Source organism: Pteropus medius, unplaced genomic scaffold (genome assembly GCF_902729225.1).
Source record: "Pteropus medius unplaced genomic scaffold, Ma_sr-lr_union100, whole genome shotgun sequence".
Taxonomy (NCBI): domain Eukaryota; kingdom Metazoa; phylum Chordata; class Mammalia; order Chiroptera; family Pteropodidae; genus Pteropus; species Pteropus medius.
This window is the reverse complement of record NW_024349225.1, coordinates 14056962-14076208: the sequence shown is the minus strand read 5'-3', so window position 1 is coordinate 14076208 and position 19247 is coordinate 14056962. Positions and strand designations below refer to the sequence as shown.

General features: G+C 41.8%; 1 protein-coding gene across 1 annotated transcript; it reads right to left on the bottom strand.

The window, feature by feature from the left end:
* Positions 1–1182: 1182 nt before the first annotated feature.
* On the bottom strand, positions 1183–15935 carry SLC19A2 (solute carrier family 19 member 2). The gene is made up of 6 exons (XM_039881501.1): positions 15530–15935; positions 8273–8875; positions 6959–7181; positions 5948–6140; positions 5460–5601; positions 1183–3565 (listed from the first exon to the last, which is right to left on the bottom strand). The coding sequence occupies exons 1-6, from the start codon at positions 15722–15724 to the stop codon at positions 3437–3439; spliced, it is 1485 nt and encodes a 494-aa protein (XP_039737435.1). The 5' UTR covers positions 15725–15935; the 3' UTR covers positions 1183–3436.
* Positions 15936–19247: the final 3312 nt, after the last annotated feature.

The window sequence follows — 19247 nt, the reverse complement described above, 5'->3', positions numbered from 1 at the left end:
TAACCAGCTCAAATGTCACCTCCTCCGGGAAGCTACTCATGATTTTCCCAATGTCCTTGTTCTCTGAGACCCAAGCCTTTTGTCACAGTACCTGACACATTATCTTGTATTGCACTTAGGCATCTAAGGTCTTTTTATTTATCTTTTCGAATCACAACGTATTAAATTCCTTGAGAGCAGGAATCATGACTTTTTCATCATAAAAATAAGGGGGGGAAAGGGTTAAGATTCCGATCATTTTCTTTTCGATTCAAACATTCAAAAAACGTTTCCTCTGAAAGTGCTATTTTGAGATTGATAGCTACAAATTAATTGTGAAGGAGAGTAAAGGGCCTGATTCCTCAGCCGCCTACTCTGTCTCCGGGGTGACAGGTGCTTCCATGTGTCCTTTCATTTCTTCACAACAAGTTTGGGAACTAGGTGATCCCCACTTACTGACGGGGAAACTGAAGCTCAGCAGAGTGACTTCCCCAATGTGTCACAGCTTTCACTGGAACACCTAGCACAGGGGCCCCAACCCCCCGGGCCGTGAACGATGATGTTCAGAAATGCCTTTTCCAAACAAAATCATGTTAAACAAATGTAAGGTATTAATTATGAGGATGCCATAATAAGTAAAACATATCCCATTTCTGTTGTTGGGAGTGCAATGCCTTGAATAAATTGCCCAGTGGACTAGAGATTATTGGTAGGCATCTTCTCTTAATGTTTTATGTTCATGTTCTTTTAAATAGTGGGCATTTAGCTATTGCACTGGCAGGTGGCTAGATTGAGAGCATTATATATCATTTATTACATATCAATATTCACAAGGCACTAGGCTGTGTTTTCCAACAAAAGACAAAAATGAGACATGGTCCCTGTGTGGAAGGCATATAATCTGAAAAACAATAAGATACAGGGAAGACAGCTATGGGGACGGAAAACTTAAAATTTTTTTTTTGCATGAAAAATTTTCCAAGTCTTCAGTGATAATCAGGGAAATGCTTTAATGAAGCTGGTTTGAGAACAGGATAGTGAAGGGAAGGTGCTTATTTGAGTACGGTGAGAAGACTGGTTTCCGGAATAGGATGAACAAATGGTTCTCAGCTGATAGCAGGAAGAAGCTTCCCTGGATATCAAGAATATTTTGGGCTGGAACAAAGGCTTTGTTCCAAAACAAGAAGTTTCAAAACAAGATGGTACTTTCTCTCGATTTAATTTCCTTTATTTTTAAAATTCAGTCAACAGCAAAGGAAATGTGAGTCCTTTCAGTTTCTAAAAGGGAGACTGCTTTAGAAACAAAGATGAGAGGTATTAAGATGAGGACCAAGAAGAATAAACAGTACAATGTGCTGCTAGAAAAAAATTAGGAAAACAGCAAATATAAGGGGGAAGTCAAAGGTAATGATCACAAAAAATGGAAGAATGAATAGAATGACAAGGTTAATTGGGAAGGTCTGGTAAGGGGAAGGCTTAATATAAAATTTGTCTTAGAAATTATTAAAAGATTTAAAGATGTAATTGAAAGGTCCTACTAAAGCAAAAGATAAACTTAAAATAATTTTGATTAAAAAGGGAAATATACTGTAAAATATTTATTTAATAAAAATAATTTTATACTCTATACAGAATTGAATAAAAAGTACAACAAATTATTTCCACGTCTTTGCAAAACTGCATACAGTACAACTTGCAAACATGGTCCAGCATTCTACAAATATGGCCACACATTAAGATTTGAACTTATTACCATCTTAGATAAATAAAGGCTCCAGTTGTGTGCCACAAACATCAAATTAAATTCTAGGGAAATAGCGCTTTGGTAATGTGAACAATTTGATTGTACCATAGTCTATTTTATTAAAAAAATTAAATAAAATCCCTCAAACACCAATTTTCTACTTGTTTCTGAGTAAATAATTCCTTATATAGCAAAAAAAAAAAGAAAAATATAAAATTAGAGGCTGCTTTTATGACATCACTTCCCCTTCTCCTCCTCAGTGTTCTTTTCCTTTCTCTACATCTAAAAAGAGGTTGACTAGAAAAGGACCTATTCATATCCTATTCATTTGATTCCAAAGTTCCTGCTTAACCCAAATAAATATGTCAGTTTTGCAATCTTGACATTATTATTCACACTCTTATCTGTGTGGTTCTAAAAAAGTTAACACACCAGTTAAAAGCAGCTACCTAGATTCTTTTCAAGGTAAGGCAACAAAGTTGGCTTTAAAATAGTTTTCATGTCTCACATATTCTAGCAGCCACTTAGTAGGCTGGTCTGAGGATTAAGCGTATATAGAATAATATTTTTTCAAGTAACTTGGAAATGGAATCACTAGCAATTGTTCTTTGAAGCAAATATTCAAGACGATCCACCCTTAGAAATAAAGGCAGATTTATTGTACAAAATGCAGGAATCAAGTCTATCCTGGTTCCTGTCCCACTGATAATCAAAAAGAGGCTCAGTTTGTGAAAAAGTTCTTGGAATAATCCAATTCCTAATGACATCTTTATCTTGGATAAGAACGGCAAATAATATAAAAGATATAAATGGGGATGAAGTTATTATAAAAAAAAGACTTTTTCATTTTATTTTGGAAATAAAAGGGAATGCAAATACGAAATGGGGTAGTGGGTAGTTGTCTTTAGCCCATATTCTAACTTTTCATCATGGAATTAATAGTCTCTCATACTAAAGAATAAAAGACAAGGAAACCTAGCTTGAGTTTTCTAATTAGGTCTCTTCATTTATATTATTATTAGCAGGGCTTCAAAACTTGCCTTATTTTCTAACTAAATGAGCTTCTCTGGGAAGCATAGGAATAATGCAAAACTGTACTTCTAAAAAAATCTACATAAATACATAACTGTCAAGATGGGAACTGAGTTCATACAATGAACCTTTAAAGATAACTTAATATTAGAAAAGACACACACTCCTTATTGGACAGAACACCAAACCAGAGCAAATACTGCCAGTGTTAGAAACAGCTTTCATCTGTAGAAATACAAATGCACATGAATAACACCAAAATATGTTGAACGTATTTTGATCCTGACCTGTAACATCTTGTGGCCTCTGTGAAGCCCTGGTCCCACCAGGCCAACCTTCTAGCAAATCAGATGTGGAAGTACTATCGCACACCAAACTCACTTGCTAGCAGGTATACAACACCATGTGCTGCTTGATTGTTCTTACTTAATTTTCAAAGTCAAATTCACTTTTGAATCAGAAAAGTTGTCCTTAAATAATCCACGAAATAAACTTGACTTCTGGCTCCTCTGAACAGTTAGTATTATGTTACTATAGGAACAAAGATACAGTCAATTGACTGCTTTGAAGCCATGAAATACACATTCTTAAATATATGTCTACACCTTAAAAAAATTAAATTATCCAAGGACAGTTGCTGTACTGAGTTCTTGCTATAAGAAGAAGGTCGTCAGCAGTGTATTATGAAGTAGTTCCTTGAGAACTTGATTCCGGATCTTCTTGCTTTCTATATTTCTTCGTAATAGTGACCATACCATTAGCCAGGAAAACCACAGCGATGAGTGCAAAATAGCCAGCGTAGATCAGGAACTAAAGAAGGGGAAAGAACTAATTTATAGAATTATCAATTAGAAAGTGGGCTGTTTTATTAAATATATGCGAATATACTCTATAATTAAAGGTATGTTGTTTCTCAATAAAAATTCAGAAAACACTGTATGCTTACCCAGTATGTCAGGCACTGAAGATACAAAGAGGCAGCATAGCACGGTGGTACCCGAGCCTGGACACCCGAGTGGGGGTCTGACTACATCTCTTACCGGTCGTGGGACCTTGACTGAGATACTTAACCGCTGGGCCTTGTCTTGATTTACAAAATGGAATTCATAATATTCCCTACTTTACAGGCTGTTGGGAATAGATGAGATCATGTCTGTAAATGTTTATAGCATAAGCCGCTGCTGTTAATCCTGTTGTTATTTTTGTTGCTGTTGTTGCTATCACTGAATCATGGTCTCTACCCTCAAACAGACAGGGAGGTATGACTAACAGGCTAAGTTCTGAAGATGAAGCACTTTTATTCTTGCCCAGAAGAGGGCAGTAGAAGGTCAGCTATATTCCATTATAGGATTACTTTACATAAGAATTTTCTCTAAGCCAACTTTTTAATGTGACATAGTTTATCAACATCTTCATGATCATATTCTTCTTAAAATAACTTACTAAATACTTATAAGCTGGTTCATGGGTACAGTAAGAGAGTCACTAAGGCTTTGAGCCAGGTTTTTAGAAATTTGGATACATGTTCCTATAGGAAACCTATTAATCGTGGCAGTTAGAGTTTCAGCACAGTCCACAAAATTCTAGTATTCCATATGTTTAAACGCACCATTTTTATAACAAGATGAAAAGCGCTTAGTTTTTCTCTTACCCTCTATCCCAAATGTAAGCACCAAACCCTTCCTTGAGAGGTCTTGAGGTTTTCACTACTGGTAGTAATTGGGAATCATATTGATAGTAATAAGCTCCCTCCTCTCTGCTCCCCCGCAACCTTTTCGAGGCAGCAAGGTGCAGTGGGAGACAGTAGGCTTTCGAGTTAGATGCTGGTTTAAATCCTGGCTCTGCCACACTATCGTTGACTGTGTGACCTTAAACAACTTAACATTCTTTAATTCTCAGAGTCATTTTCTCTATGTCTAATCCTGACAGCTCTGCAAAAATCTATACAAAGTACCTGGCACATAGAAAGCCCTCAAAACATACTACCTATTATCATCATTTCTTTTAGATCTCTTCAGTAAAACAAATTAATTACTGCTGATGAGCTGGGTCTTTGTAGCCTAAGAAAACTAGTAAGTATGGAGGGAACTGGGCCTGGTATGGAGTTGGGGTAGGCACTTTTTGATTCAATTGCTCATTTTACCAAAGTACAGAGCAAACCCTACCTACAGACTCACAATGCATGAGGCACGTACAACTGTACAATTTCTGAATGAAGAAAAGCATTCACATTGTCTTGGGTGTTTGTGCAGGTGTTTTCTCAGTAGGCCATGTGTTAAGAATCATAATGCTAGTCATCAACAGCAAGTCATGACCTTGGTAATTGGGTGAAGGGGAATCTGAAACAAAGAAGGGAGGAGATGGAGAGAGAGCAGTGAGATGAAGTAGGGCATCTCAAACATGGGATATAGTAGTCCAGGCACAGAATTAAAAATGGAAATAACTGGATGAGGAAGGAGAAGGATTCGGCCTAGAAGAAACGAATATTACCTCTCAGCTTCACTGGGCTGGTCAGTTACTTTAAAAGATAATGGTCCCAACATGCTCCAGGTAGCAAAGAACTACAGACAGGGGATGGCTGAAGGAAGGAGGGGACACTTTTTATTTTATATCTGTCTATATTTGAATTTGTTTTCATTAGATATGCTCCACTTCTGTCACCCTGATCAAGCCATACCATCTTCAGTGCCAAAACTAATCTTACCTGAGTGGTAATTTCTAAGCCAAGCCCACTGGCATCTACCACGATGAGAGTGAGCACAGTCTGCAGAGCCAGAGCAATGAAGGTGTTTACACCAAACACTAGGGCGTAGCGTTCCATGCTGAGGTTCGCAGCAATCTGAAAACTTAAAAAAGAAATGAATAGACAAGAATTTCTTCCTGGGTATTACAATTTTTACTTTAAATGTGAAGAGTATCCCCTTTTTTTTGCTGTCAATTCCCTTCCCAACCAACTGAAAAGTATTCTGTTGCTAAATGATGTAAATCTCATGCAAACATCTGGAAACAGCAGGAATATGTAAACAAGGAAATAAATAAACCTTGCCTAAATGTTCCTCAGGAGAAAACAAACAATACAATCCTTCCTCCCATTTGCCTCTTTTAACTAGAAGATTTAATTTCTTTATAAAGAAACCAAAAAGTTTATCCTCTCACAACTTTTCCTAATGCCTTTGAAATTAAAATACATACGTTGCTATAGTGATGAGTAACATGTAGATGATTCTGAAGACAACATAGGACGCGTAGCACACCCAAATGTTACCCGCGGTGTCCATGATATACACGGAGGCAGCAATCAGGAGAGAAAATAGAGACAATGTCATTTCTCCCCAAGTTGACCAGGATATTTTAATGTAACCAACTGCAAACACAGCAACAGCACCTATAAAACAAAAAGTAATCTGGTTATTTTGCTAAATAAATACTACTTCAGTAGTTAAAAAGTCAGCTTACATTTTAAAAGCTTTGAGCTTAAAAAGAGGGTAGCTCAAGATTACGGAGGGTCTTTAAAGTCAGGCAGAGATTTTGGACTTAATAGAATAAATAACATGGAGCCAGTGAGATGACGAGAGATTAAATTAGGCCAGTCTGCAAAGAGATGGAAATGGGGGGCACAGACCTGGGGGTGTTGCCAAGGCAAAGGTCATCAAATTAGAAAGGGACAATAGAATGGTCAATGACACAGGCTCTGAGGTCACATCTTGACTTTACTACTTACCATCTGTATGACCTTGACGAGTTATTAACATATCTGTCCCAAGTTTCCTTAACTGTAAAATGGGGATGCTAATTGTACCTATCTTAGGAATTTTGTGAGGATGGATTTAACGTACATTAAGCCCTTTGATTAGCACTTAGCACATGTTAACATGACATATAATAGCTGCTGTTATTGTATATTGCTACTCAGTTTTACATTAGGTGGCAAAAACACCCAGAAATCAGATAATGGAGACTTGGACATGAAAACAATTTTGAAATCATGATATTAGGTTTCCCAGAGGTTATAAAGAATTCAGGTTTGTTAGTCAGACTCTCTACCACTTGAGCACTTCCTCCTAAATTATAAAATCAGAGCTCAAAATAAAGAATCTTGGGATCACTTCAGATTTGGGCGGGGAGAGAAAACCTGACTGTGACAGCCTTCACTCCCAGAGGACTTGCCCCCCGCACCACCCGCTACCACCTCGCCTCACTTACCGAGTAAGGTTGACACGGCCTCCACGCCGCCGTTATAGACAGCGGCATGACGAGAGGGCATCACCTGCTCCCACAGGCCCTGTGTGTAGTTCACAACCAGGAAATAGCCGCAGGTGGAGAGGGCCCACCACGCCGACCAGCAGAGCAGAGGGCGACGGGAGTAGCACGTCAGGAAGTCATCCCATAGCGCCTTCAGCACCAGAGCACGGTCTGGCTTCAGCTCCTACACAGCAGAAGGGACAGCTCCAAGGTCATGACGCAAATGCACAGGGGGCAACTGTACAGAACTATGACCAATGTTAATATTTAAAATACTTATGTGTATACAAATTAATCTTAGCTAAAGCCATTTTAATACATTCAAAACTGATCTTTTAAAAGGTTCTTATTCTTTTTTCTACTACGTGAGATCTACCAAATGACTGTACTTTCCCTCCCTCCTCAATTCTTTGTTAATTCTCCAACATCATCTAACAAATTACCAAGGAATCAGCATTTCATTTCTACTCAGTCCCTGGTAACTCAGACAGAAGCTGCCCACATGTGCCTTAATAATCAAAGTGAGTTTCATGATAAGTGTCACCCACTGGATGATAACCTAAATTTCAACTAGTAACCAGTGGTAAAAAAAGAGGGTAGGCAGAGTAGATTGATTTTCAGTGAGGACATCAGATGCCACATTGAAGCAATTTGGCTTAACTCCAGGTGGAAAGGCAAAGACTTCATGTTGGTCCTTTACTCTCATCCAACCTACAAAGCTTATAGAGCTCAGTTTTATTCCTCTTTTGATTCTCTTCTTTGTATTATTCATTACTACCCCACTTCAGCCAAGTATCATTTGAAGTTAAATATCAGATATCATTTCCAGCACAGAATAGGAAGGTAACTCCTATCCTTAAATACTCTGGGCTTCAATTTAGAAACTAGAAGTAGATATTCTTCATTTATCGGAATCATTTCATCTATTCATTTAGCAAAAATTTTCTGAGTGCTTTCTTTGAATGCCAAGTTCTGGGGATTGAAAGATGAAGAAGAGACAGCCTTTGCTGTAACTTCTAAGACATCTCTGACACAAGCAATATAATGTTGTGTTAGTCCGACCTTAAAGGTCATTCACTCCTGGGGAAAATGTCATCCCTAATTTAAATCAACCTTATCTTGAATCAGTGAACGAATGGACCAACCAACCAACTTGGGATAAAACCTGAATCCAAATGAATACAAGGCCCAGCGAGAGGGGGTTTCCTGTCTGCTTTTTCACCACTGGTCTGGTCCCCAGAGTAGCCACCCCAAGACACTGAAGGCTGAACTTACCGCTTCCTCTATGGGAGTCTCCTCCACATTTAGAGGGATTTTTGACTCAACATCCTCCCACCTGGGAAGGTGATTCGAAGCTGAGGTGTCAGTAACAATGCCACCGTTTTGTATCTTGATACCATTCACTCCCTGGCAGATGGAATGAACGTGGTGGAAAAAAAGGCTCTTCTGTGGCATAGGCAGAAACCAGGCCACGGCGAAAGCCACGGAGACAGAGGTAAGAGAGATGACATTAAGGCTGAACAGGGACCAGCCTGCCACTGAGACGAGGATCTGCCCTACAACAGAGCCTACTGTGAAGCCCAGCAAGGTGGCACTTCGACAGTAGCTTGTGACTTTCTGGTACAGGCTCAGGTCCACCACACTGTACACATAAGAGTAGTAGGCAATTTCAGTGGCCGTGGCAACACCGTAGAAGAATTCCAGGAACTGAATGGCCAGCAGTCCCTGGGCATAGAGCAGCATAAACCATGTCACAATAAGGCTGAGCCCCTGCAGCAGAATCACGGGTTTGTAACGGAGGTAGTCTGTGGCAAGAAACACTGGAAACAGCAGCACCAGGTAAGAATAAGTCCACACTGGATAAATTTCATTGAAGACCTGATAGTAAAAGAAGGATAAAAACCCATTAGTGACATCAAAAGGCCTGGAATATTCATAGCAATTCATTCTTATAAAACGACCTACCAACATTTCAAATACCTCATCCTCATCAAACCAAAGAAATCTCGACAACAATTCTGATAATTGTTTAGAATATACTTCCCCATTTCCACCCCATCCTCTTTTTCTTAAAATCTTCCCCATTCATCAAGGCCTAGTTCAAAGCCTTCCTCTTGCTGGGAGACTGCCAGTCGCAACATTCAAAGCTCCCTTGCCACTGCTCTGTATGCATCAGTGGCCCCAATTACCTCATAGCACCGGTTCTCTTAACCAAGGCTGCACATTTCCCAAGGAGCTTTAAGCATTTTGGATTCCCAGCCATGGACATTTTTAAAAAGCTCCCAGGAGATTTTAATGTGAGCCATAGTTGAGAACCATTGCCTTATAGGTTCTCTGGGGGTGGACTCACCTGCACAACCTAATAGCATACTGTTTAGAAGAAATTTGGATCGATAAACATTGTGGAGTCACAGTCAATTCTTACTTCTAGCCACAGGATAGGGAACCTTGATGCTACTATTTAATTAGGACTGATCTGACTGTTCTGATTTTAAGTTTCATTTCTTTGGGGGTACAGGAATTAGTAAAGGCAGTAAATCTGTCTGCACTTTGACAGCGTAACTACTTGTAGGTGGTAGGATTATAAGCAACTTTGATGTCCTTTTTGCTTTTATTTAATATGAAAAAAAGAAGTGTTGCTGTTTTCTTTTTAAAGTATTTTTTAAATTGAGATATAGTAGAAATAATATAAGGAAGAAGCAAGAGAACTAAACTGTTAAATCAAGCTACATTCAGACCCTGTAATATGCTGATCAGCGCTGCAGACAGAAGAAAGCAAGCTTTCAGCTGAGATTGCTAACAACCCATTTCCCCACACCAGGAAGGGGAAACAGAGAAAAGCAGCCGCTCAGAAAAACCAGTCTTTAAGTGTCTGCCCTACACAAAATCATTCATTCCCTATGGCTAAAACCGTGGGAACCTGCGGATTAAAGGCTGGGAGCTGCCACCAGACCTTTCACGCTATATAGCCTTCCCTTCCCATGCTACATACTCTTCCCCTTCCTCACTGTGTCCATATCAAAGGAAAACGGGTAAACGCGGTCTTTAAACCGTAACCCACAGGAACTGGAGAATGGTATGGAAACCGAATTCCCCTAGAACACTGGGGGTCCCTCTCAGTGCCTCTACTCTGTCTCTCTGTCCTTGTTCTCTATTGTCTCTGTCCCTTTTTATCTCTCTTAGGCTCTCTCACTCTGCCTCTGAGAGGAGACCTCACTCTGTAGAGTGTTGCCCCTTCTATAATGAACTTTCTCTTTGACTCTTACTTTGATGCGTGTTTGAATTCTTTCTACACTCTCTGCCAAGAACCCTCTTCTCTCTCAGTGCAGGGCTTGGTCTCCTCCCCACTTGGGGGAATCTGCACTGTCCTGCATCAGGAATAATCTTTAAAATAAGCTTTAAACCATTTAAGACCCAAGCTAGAATTTCAGTTCCATCGCTTGCTGTGTGATCCTAGGAAGTTTTCATTCCCTTTAGACTTAATCTCCATTATCAGTAAAAAAAAAGGGATAAGACCTATACCATAGGGTTATTTGTTGCAGGGATTGAATAAGAGCATACATGTAAATCATTCCACTTCATTCTTAGGTCTGAAGACTTGAGGACAGAAGCAGATGCACAGACCACTCGGAACAATATGAATTAGCTAAATTAATTAAGCTATCACCCTCATTCTTCTAATAACAATCATTGTAGAAGACTTTTGCCTCCTCTTATACCTGCTTAGTGTCCAGCAAGGTCCTCGGGTGTAAGTCAGTCAGTTTTTAAATGATCATTTTGTGATGGAGCAATGCAATCCTAGACTTTGACAATCTAAATCCGAGGGTGACTTTCCTTTTAACTCTCATGTATATACTTCAGTTTGCCAATTGTAAAATGGACTAATTGTTTTAAGGTTTTAGAGGAACAATCAAGTAACCTACTGTAAAACCTTTTGCCAATGCAAAGCACACTATAAAAGTAAAACACGATTTGAAACATATTCCAGGCTTGATTTGCTTTTGACTTGCCGAAAACCAAAAGTGATTTGTCTAATAATAGCCTGACCTTCATGAGCTTTGGTCTAATTTGTGTTTGTTAATTATTTAGCAACCTCCACTTAATCAGGAAATGTTCTTGCACATGAATATGTGCATGAAAGAATAATTGAGAACTGTAGAAATGATTCTTATTCAAACCGTGGACACTGTAGCAAATGAAGAACAAAGTGCACTTGGCAGCCGTAACCACAGCGAAAGATGCCTCTGAATAGAAAAACCAGAGGAAAGGGAACCTTGACATGAAGGTCAGAAGAGCGGAGGCTTCCCTGCAGACGGCACAGCGAGGTTCCGTTAACGGCTTCCCGCTCCTTTTTTGCCTAGAGTTTTACAGATATTCTTCGCGGTTCTAAGTTTGAAAGTGCCTCCTCTGACTCACCTTCCCATTTCCCCAACATGTTTTTCCCAACCAAACACCACCACAGAGCTATTAACCGTCACACTTTTCCTTTAAAATACCCTCTGTCACTCCCTCCTTCGATACCCCATCTTCATTTGTTTTCTGCCACAGCCCTCGGACTTCGGCTCACTTCATCGCTGCAGTAACACGGTCTGTTCCGAGACTTGTCCTGTGCCTTTCAATGACGGCTGTCCCAAACGGTGAACCGTCACGTTTTCATCACTAAACTGCGCCCTTTCAATTACCAGTTTAAAATGTTTATGCTTATAGGTCTGTTTCTAGTCCTAATACAAAACCACAATTCTGATAATGAAGATGAGGAAAAGTCACATTGCCAGACTTGCAATGCCAAGTAGAAACAAAAATAAAGGCAAGAGGGGGAAAGACCAGAAGAGTTCCTTTTTACTTCTTCTAAGTAAATCAGACTTTTTCCCTGAGAGAGAGCAACCCTAGATGAATGTCCCTCTCACGACATTACCAGCATTATAAGAGCAAATCTCTACTGAGTAGCTGCACACTGTACTAGTCACCTTACCTGACCTCATTTAATCCAAACGACCCTAAGAGGAAAATGCTTTTATCATCTCTGTTTTACAACTGAGGAAATTTGGCCTTAGAGAAAGGGTAAGTAAATTGTCCAAAGTTATCACAGCTAGTAACTGGCAGAGCTGAACCCAGACATTCTGAATCCACCACACTTAAATGCCTCATTTCTTCAATCAGAAAACTATTATTGATTACATACTACGTTCCAGGATTTTTTGTAATGCTTAGGACAGCTTTTTCAACCTGTACTGAGGTGCTTTTACAGGGTATTCATGAAGAGATAAAGATCACACCATCTCCAGAGCTTGCCACTGGGTCTCCAAAAGATCCCTTCTCTTTATTACCTCCAAGGAGAAGCTGTTACACCTTAAACTGCTTCTTTGATGGATACTTTGAATCTTGAATGCAAAAATGTACGAATTATAGATTCCCTGTTCAGACCCTGGACAACACCTCTTACCTCAGGTAAGATCTGCCATGTGAGCAAAGGGAATTGATTTTAAGGTACCTTTCTACAGCACAGACCAGAGATTGTTTGTGCTTTCCTCTGAGATTCAAAAAGTCAAGGGGAAACAGATGTTCAGTTTTAATTTATAATTCAGATTTAGACTTTTAGAATCAGGTTTCAATTAAACAACTAATTAATAAGCACTTATTTGCACAACACTGTTTTAAAGTTGTATGGAGATTACAAAAAAAAAAAAGAATAAAATGAAACCTCAGTTCTCCAGGAGTTCTGAACCTAGTGAGAAACATACATACATACATTATTGATCAGTGAGATAGGAAATATGGGGTTGCTTCTGTGAGATGGACCTTGAAGAATGTGAAAGTTAGAGGCCAACAGAAAGATATCAACTGATACGTATGGGAAGATTACTCCAAGCAGAGATCATATCTTCAAGCACAGGCCAACAGATGAGACTGGATATGCTGGACTTGCAGCTGTGAGGTAACGTGGATGGAGCTCGGGCATGTGGAAGGGAAGGGGAAGAAGGATGTAGTTAGTAGGAGACGGGCTGCTATGGAGGTGAGAGCCAAATTCTGTGAGGCTCTGAGTATCAGCCAGAACAAGTGGAATGATTTCTTTAAATCAAAGAAAGGTAGTGAATATCAAATCACATGCTAAAAAAGATGAAAGGATAAAAAAGTTTTTACAAATAGAGCTCTATTTTATTGAAACTATTGGAATGCAGTCAAATTTTAACCTGTTTTAAAACTTTTTAAATGGTACCTAAAACAGGTTAAGGTTTTTCTTGATATCTAAGAAAAAAATCTTTTGAGAGGGGAAAGATGAGGAAATTCCGTCCTTTCTTTCCTCCTTTTGCCTTTGGACAGTTCACAATAGCTCTATTTAAGAAGATCCAACTCGGCCCTTCTAAAGTCTTCTAGGGGGAAATATGAACTTCAACACAAACATCACTGACCATGATTAGACAACTGCTTTGCCTAAAAAATCATGTAATATTTTTTAAATTAACTGTCCGTTGGTGAAAACAAGCACTCAGTAAGGAAGGAGAACAATTGTTCTACTTATTTCGGTTATTAGATATTCAAAAAACCCAGGGTTCTGGGGAGGGTGAACTGAGCCACACTGTGCATAACCAACAAACTCAGCAGTGATTCTGAAGTCCTCAGAGACAAATGAACTCTTTCCAGACACTAGCTTTCTCTTCAAACCCTGCCCGCTTCCTCATCTAATTTGCAATAACAGAAGTGTGCTATGTTTTTGTTACACGATCAGCAAATATTTACTGGGCTTGGCACCCCTGCTTTATTCCTATGGCCCCTGAATGTATTTCACTCACTGTAGAAATCTTTCTTGTAAGGCAGGGCACATGATGGCACATCACAGAGCAACTCTCTGCCCAGGGCACGTGACAAAACAGATCAGCTTTCAAACATCAACACTGGGAGAATGTTTCTCCCCCATGCACTTCTTGTCAGGCAAGGTGCACAAACTGCAGGTCACATGGCAGTTCACATGAAACTTTAATTGTTAGCAGCTCACCAGCATATCGTTTCTGCTGCAGTGGCTACACCTCAGACTCAGTGGTAGTTGTGGGTGTACAGGATCATTCACATATTTACTGCAGTAATTTTCTTCTTGTAAAATCATTCTGTTCACAAGAGTTGGATGTTTCCATTTTATTTTTTAACCAATATTAAAATTCAAACGGGTAATGAATAACTGTTATAGTGCCTTGTGGAGTGGTGCATAAGACCGAGAAACAGAAGATCTGAAGTTGGGTAAAAGTGAGTGATGCTTGCTAGAGATGAGACACTATGAGAAACTCAAATGAAACCTTCAATCCAGGATTCAACACTGACTTTCAATTCCCTGTTAAGTCCTTGAAAATGGAGGAGCAGTGTAACAACAAAGTAGGCTAAGAGTAATTATATCCTCCTCTGACCTGTTATGCAGGGATACTGAGTGGCTACTCAAAAGAGGTGACTACTAACCACAGGGAGAAGAGTGAGGTCTAGATGGGAGTATTTCACACCAACAGTGGGGGGTGGGGCGCAGGGTGGGAGAAGCAGGCATAGGAAAAAAGGACCAGCTAAGGAGTGCCCACTCAGCTTTCACCCTGTGTAGTGTTCCAGAAAGGAGTACCAGACCTCAGCTCTCATGCTTTGTAGAGTTCAAGGGAGAGGACGTTGAACCTGCTTTATTTTGGTTTTGTGGGAGCACCTTGAGTTTAGTTCTTCAAAAACCAAGTGTTGCGATTGACCGTACACATTTTTAAAGTACACCATGCACTTTTGAAGTATTTTACTTGCAAACCCTCATCTAGGGAAAATCAGTCAGCAAGTTCTTGACCATGGACTTCGGGCTCTCAATTACTCTGAACATCAGAGGGACAGAGCTTTTGAGAGATCTCACCATGTTGTTGACAAGCAAAACTAACATCTGTGAAGCAACAATTCACAATGCAAAAAAACCTATAATTAAGTGCCAATTCTGCGATATCATCTAAGTATCTGCTTTTATCCTTGGAGGCGGGGTGGGTGCGAGGGGCAGCAGATCCCCGGACACAGCTTCATCCAAATGAAATGAAGACAAATTAAGGTGATGGGTCCTTGTCCTCTACTGTCCTTATTTGAACAGGTCCATGCCGTCAAAGGTAAACGAAGTAACGTACGGGAAGGGAGAAGGTAGGGTGTATTCGGGCGAGGCAGAGCCTTTCAGAAAAGCAGAGGTTACTCAGCATCTGGTTCTCTACTTTCAACAACAAATATTTACTCAACCACGACCATGTCCAAAGTACAGCGCGCTGTCTCCACTTTTTTATCCAAATACATCCCTCTTTTCCCCGAGCCCTCGCAGAAGCGCCCTATACACCCAACCGACAGAAAAACAGCGTGAACTGATGCAGCGCACAGCACGGAGCCGCCTCCCAAGCGGGAAAAGTCACAGATGTCGGCCCAGAGTGGCTCCCGCGGCTGGAACGTCCTCCCGGGCCCTCGTCCTTTCCTTAACCGAATCCCTTCCGCACGCTCCCTGCCCGCGCCCGCTCCCGCGATCCCGGGCCCGGCCGCCGCGCGTACCTCCCTCTCCGTCAGGTTCTTGTCTGGCCCCAGCAGGTAGGGGGTCAGAAACGGCTCGGACGGCCGGAGACTGGCGAAGAAGCCATAGGCGCAGAGCAGCGCGGTGGGCAAAACCCAGCACTCGCGGGGGACCCGGGCCGTCCGCAGGAGCCTGGCGGCCGCCTGCCGCCGGAACACCGGGCGGGGCGCATCCATCCGGGCCGTGAGGAACGGGGGCCCAGCCCGGCCCCTTCTGGCTCCTCCGCCAACTGTGGTGCGGTTCAAGCGCTGCCACAGCGCGAGATCCGTCCCTACGCGTGGCGTCCCCTTCTCGCAGGGACAGGCCGTCCAGGTGGCCTACCGGCCTCCTCTGCTCAGATGCCTCACATCTCCACTCCCGACACGAGCTCGAAAAGGAGACACGCCTCGAGGCCCACCCCCCGCCACCGCCTTCCGGCGTACAGCCAATCACAGCAGACGTCGGCAATGTGGCTTCTCTCCCATTGGTCGGCGGCGGCACGCCAGAGCGCTGACGTCCTCGGGCGCGGGCGCGGAGGACCATGGCAAGACTCAGTCCCTGCGCGGGCTTGTTGCTGCCACCTGGGTCAGTCAGGCGGGCCACCACCGGCTGCGGCCGCCGTGGGCTCGGTGCTGCCGCTCACCTGAGGGGCGTGCGCCCCGTGAGTGTAATCCCCACAGAAAGGAAGGAGCCGTCCCTCACAGAGGCCGTCTCTCATTCTCAGTCACCGTCCCTCCGGGCGTCCATTCAGATTCTCCTTCCCGAGAGACTCAGTGGACAAAGCCGGGCAAAGGTTTAACCTTGGGGCGGGGGGATGCTTAACCTCTCCTTCAGCAGCTGTCATGTTTGAAGTTGTGTTGAGAGGCCACGGGAAGACACTAGAGACCTCAGAGCGTTTGCTCAGAGACAACAGAAAGACGCAAAGTACGTAAAATAGAGTGAGAAGAACGAACGAGTTAGTCACTCAGCAGAAGGACCGTAATGGAGTCCTAATTGAAGGGATTTGGCTTTATTTTCTCACTTTTTGCAAGCAGGATAGAAAGAAGAAACACATAACTGAATGAGAGAGCCTGTGTTTAAAAGGAAAGCGGGAAGTTCTAAGCCATTAAAGCAGTCACGAAATACTACCGGATCTCGCCATTTAAAAAAAAAAGAGAGAGAGAGAGAACTTGGCATAGTTTTCAAGGGCAAAGCATGACCAGAATCCCCGGGGCTTTCTTTCATCTCTCTTTAAGCCTCTTTCTGTCTGACCCACAGCCTGACTCTCAGTCCAGACCACGCTGCACATTTAAAGCAATTTTCCCAGTGCAGTATTTGCAGACATCATTACTCTAAAGGCTAAGAGAATGTGTGCTTGTATATTTTTCTGTTTTTGAAAATCTTTCCAGACTTAATTTCTATGTGGCAATTATCAATAGGTATAACTCACAGAAAGTCTTTAGGGTCCTCAAAACAGAAAGCTGTTCGTAATAAGTGGGCTGCTCTTTCTGAGGCCTCTCGAGGTTTGCTTTCTCCTTCCTTCTTTTCTACTAAAGCACTGAATGTTAATGCAAAGCAATTGCCAAGAGGACAACTTAAGACTGAAAAGTCAAAACTTCTAATGTTTTGACTTTTCAATGTAGCCATGATGAGGGGACTAGATAATTGTCTAGTCCCCTCATCATGGCTACAGAGAGAACACCAGTGATCCTCTTGGCAATTGCTTTGCATTAACATTCAGTGCTTTAGTAGAAAAGAAGGAAGGAGAAAGCAAACCTCGAGAGGCCTCAGAAAGAGCAGCCCACTTATTACGAACAGCTTTCTGTCCCTTCCTGGAGGCTTGGAGTCCAGAGTTATGTTAACCTGTAAATCACTGGTTCTGGAACTTTTCCAGGTATAATCACTTAGGTACCTCAAATCCCCTTTGCAGTGTTGAGCATTAACAAATAATAATTCTTGAATTGGGTAGAAACTGTTTTTTACTGGTTTTCTCTAAGAGGTCAAGGTAGGCAGAATTCTAAGAATGACCTTTGCCCTTGTGTAATCCCCACCCCTTCGCGTGCGGGGTTGAACCCAATTTGATGAAAGAATACAACTGCGAGCGTTACATTATGGTGAAAGGGATTATTCAGGTGGGCGCAATCTAATCACACAAGCCCTTTAAAAGCAGTGAATCTTTTCTCCTGGTAGCAGAAGAGGAAGTCGGAGGTGTCTGAAGAATAAGAAAGACTTGACACTTGACGTGCTGCTGCTGCACGAGGACTGGGTGCCAAGGCTGTGAGCACTCTGCAGCAGTTGAGACTGACTTGGCCGACAGCCAGCAAGGAACCAGGGGTTTCAGTCCTACAACCACAAGGAACTGAATTCTGCTAACAACCTAAGGGAGTTTGGAAGTGAATTCTTCCTCACAGCCTCCAGATAAGAGCCCAGCCCAGCTGACACCTTAATTTCTGCCAGTGAAACTCTAAGCAGAGAACCACCCAACTTCCTCCCCTCCACCCCCAGACTTCTGATCTACAGAACCGTGAGCTAAATTTTTATAATTTTTTTTATGCCGCTGTGTTTGTGGTGACTTGTCATGCAGCAATAGGAAACTAATACAGAGGTAAATAGAATATATTTTACAAATTGAGGTAATATTTACATAATACGAGATTACCCATTAACTATATTTAAGTGTAGAACTCGGCAGCGTTAGTAACTGTATTTAAGTGTAGAACTCAGCGGCGTTAGTACATTCACAACATTGCGTAACCGTCACCTCTGTCTAGTTCTAAGACATTTCGCCACCCGGAAAGGAAGCTTGTACCTGTTAGGCAATCACTCCCTATTCTCCCCTTCTCCTGGAAAACACTAATGTGCTTTCTGTCTCTATGAGTTTACCTAGGTTGGATAATTCATACAAATGGAATCATGTAATATGTGTCCTTTTTGTGGCTGGCTTCTTTGGTTTATCATAATATTTTTGAGGTTCATTGACATTGTAGTATATATCAGTACTTCATTCCTTTTTATGGCTGAAGAAAATTCCATTTTATATATATAACATTTTGTTTATGTTTTCATCAATTGATAGACGTTTGGGTTGTTTCTCCTTTTTGGCTATTGTGAATAGTGCTGCTATGAACGTTTGTGTGTAAGTATTTCTTTAAATACCTGATTTCAGATTTTTTTGCGTATGTAGGAGTGGAATTGCCAGATCACTTTATAATTCTATGTCTAACTATTTGAGGAAATGCCAGACTGTTTTGCGTGAGCCTGCACCTTTTAACATGCCCAGCAGCAGTGTGTGGGGGTTCCAGTTCCTCTCCCATCCTTGCTGTAACGCAGGAGCTCCAGGCCAGGTGCCTGCACCTGGAATATTCCAGAAAAACCACCAGAGAGGACTGGAGGGGTGCCACATGCCATTTATTAATCACGGGGCAGGGAATCTTCAGCAGCGGCCTGTTGGAGCTGCAGGAAAAGGCACCTGGCCAAAGGCAGGCAAAGTTTTATGCCTACAAGCAGAGGGAGGGGTTATCTCCCTGGGAGAGAGAAGACGGACAGGAGCAAGATGTGCTGCTTGGTTACAAGTGCAGATTCATGTCCATGGGAGCAGCAGAAAACATCCTTGGGAGCAGGCACTGCCAAAAGCTCTTTGTGTACTGCCTTCCTGGGCTGCTGGCTGGGCAACCAGCAGTCTTCTGAGTATGTGGAGGGGCTGTGTTCTGAATTAACCCCACACTTGTCAATACTTATTTA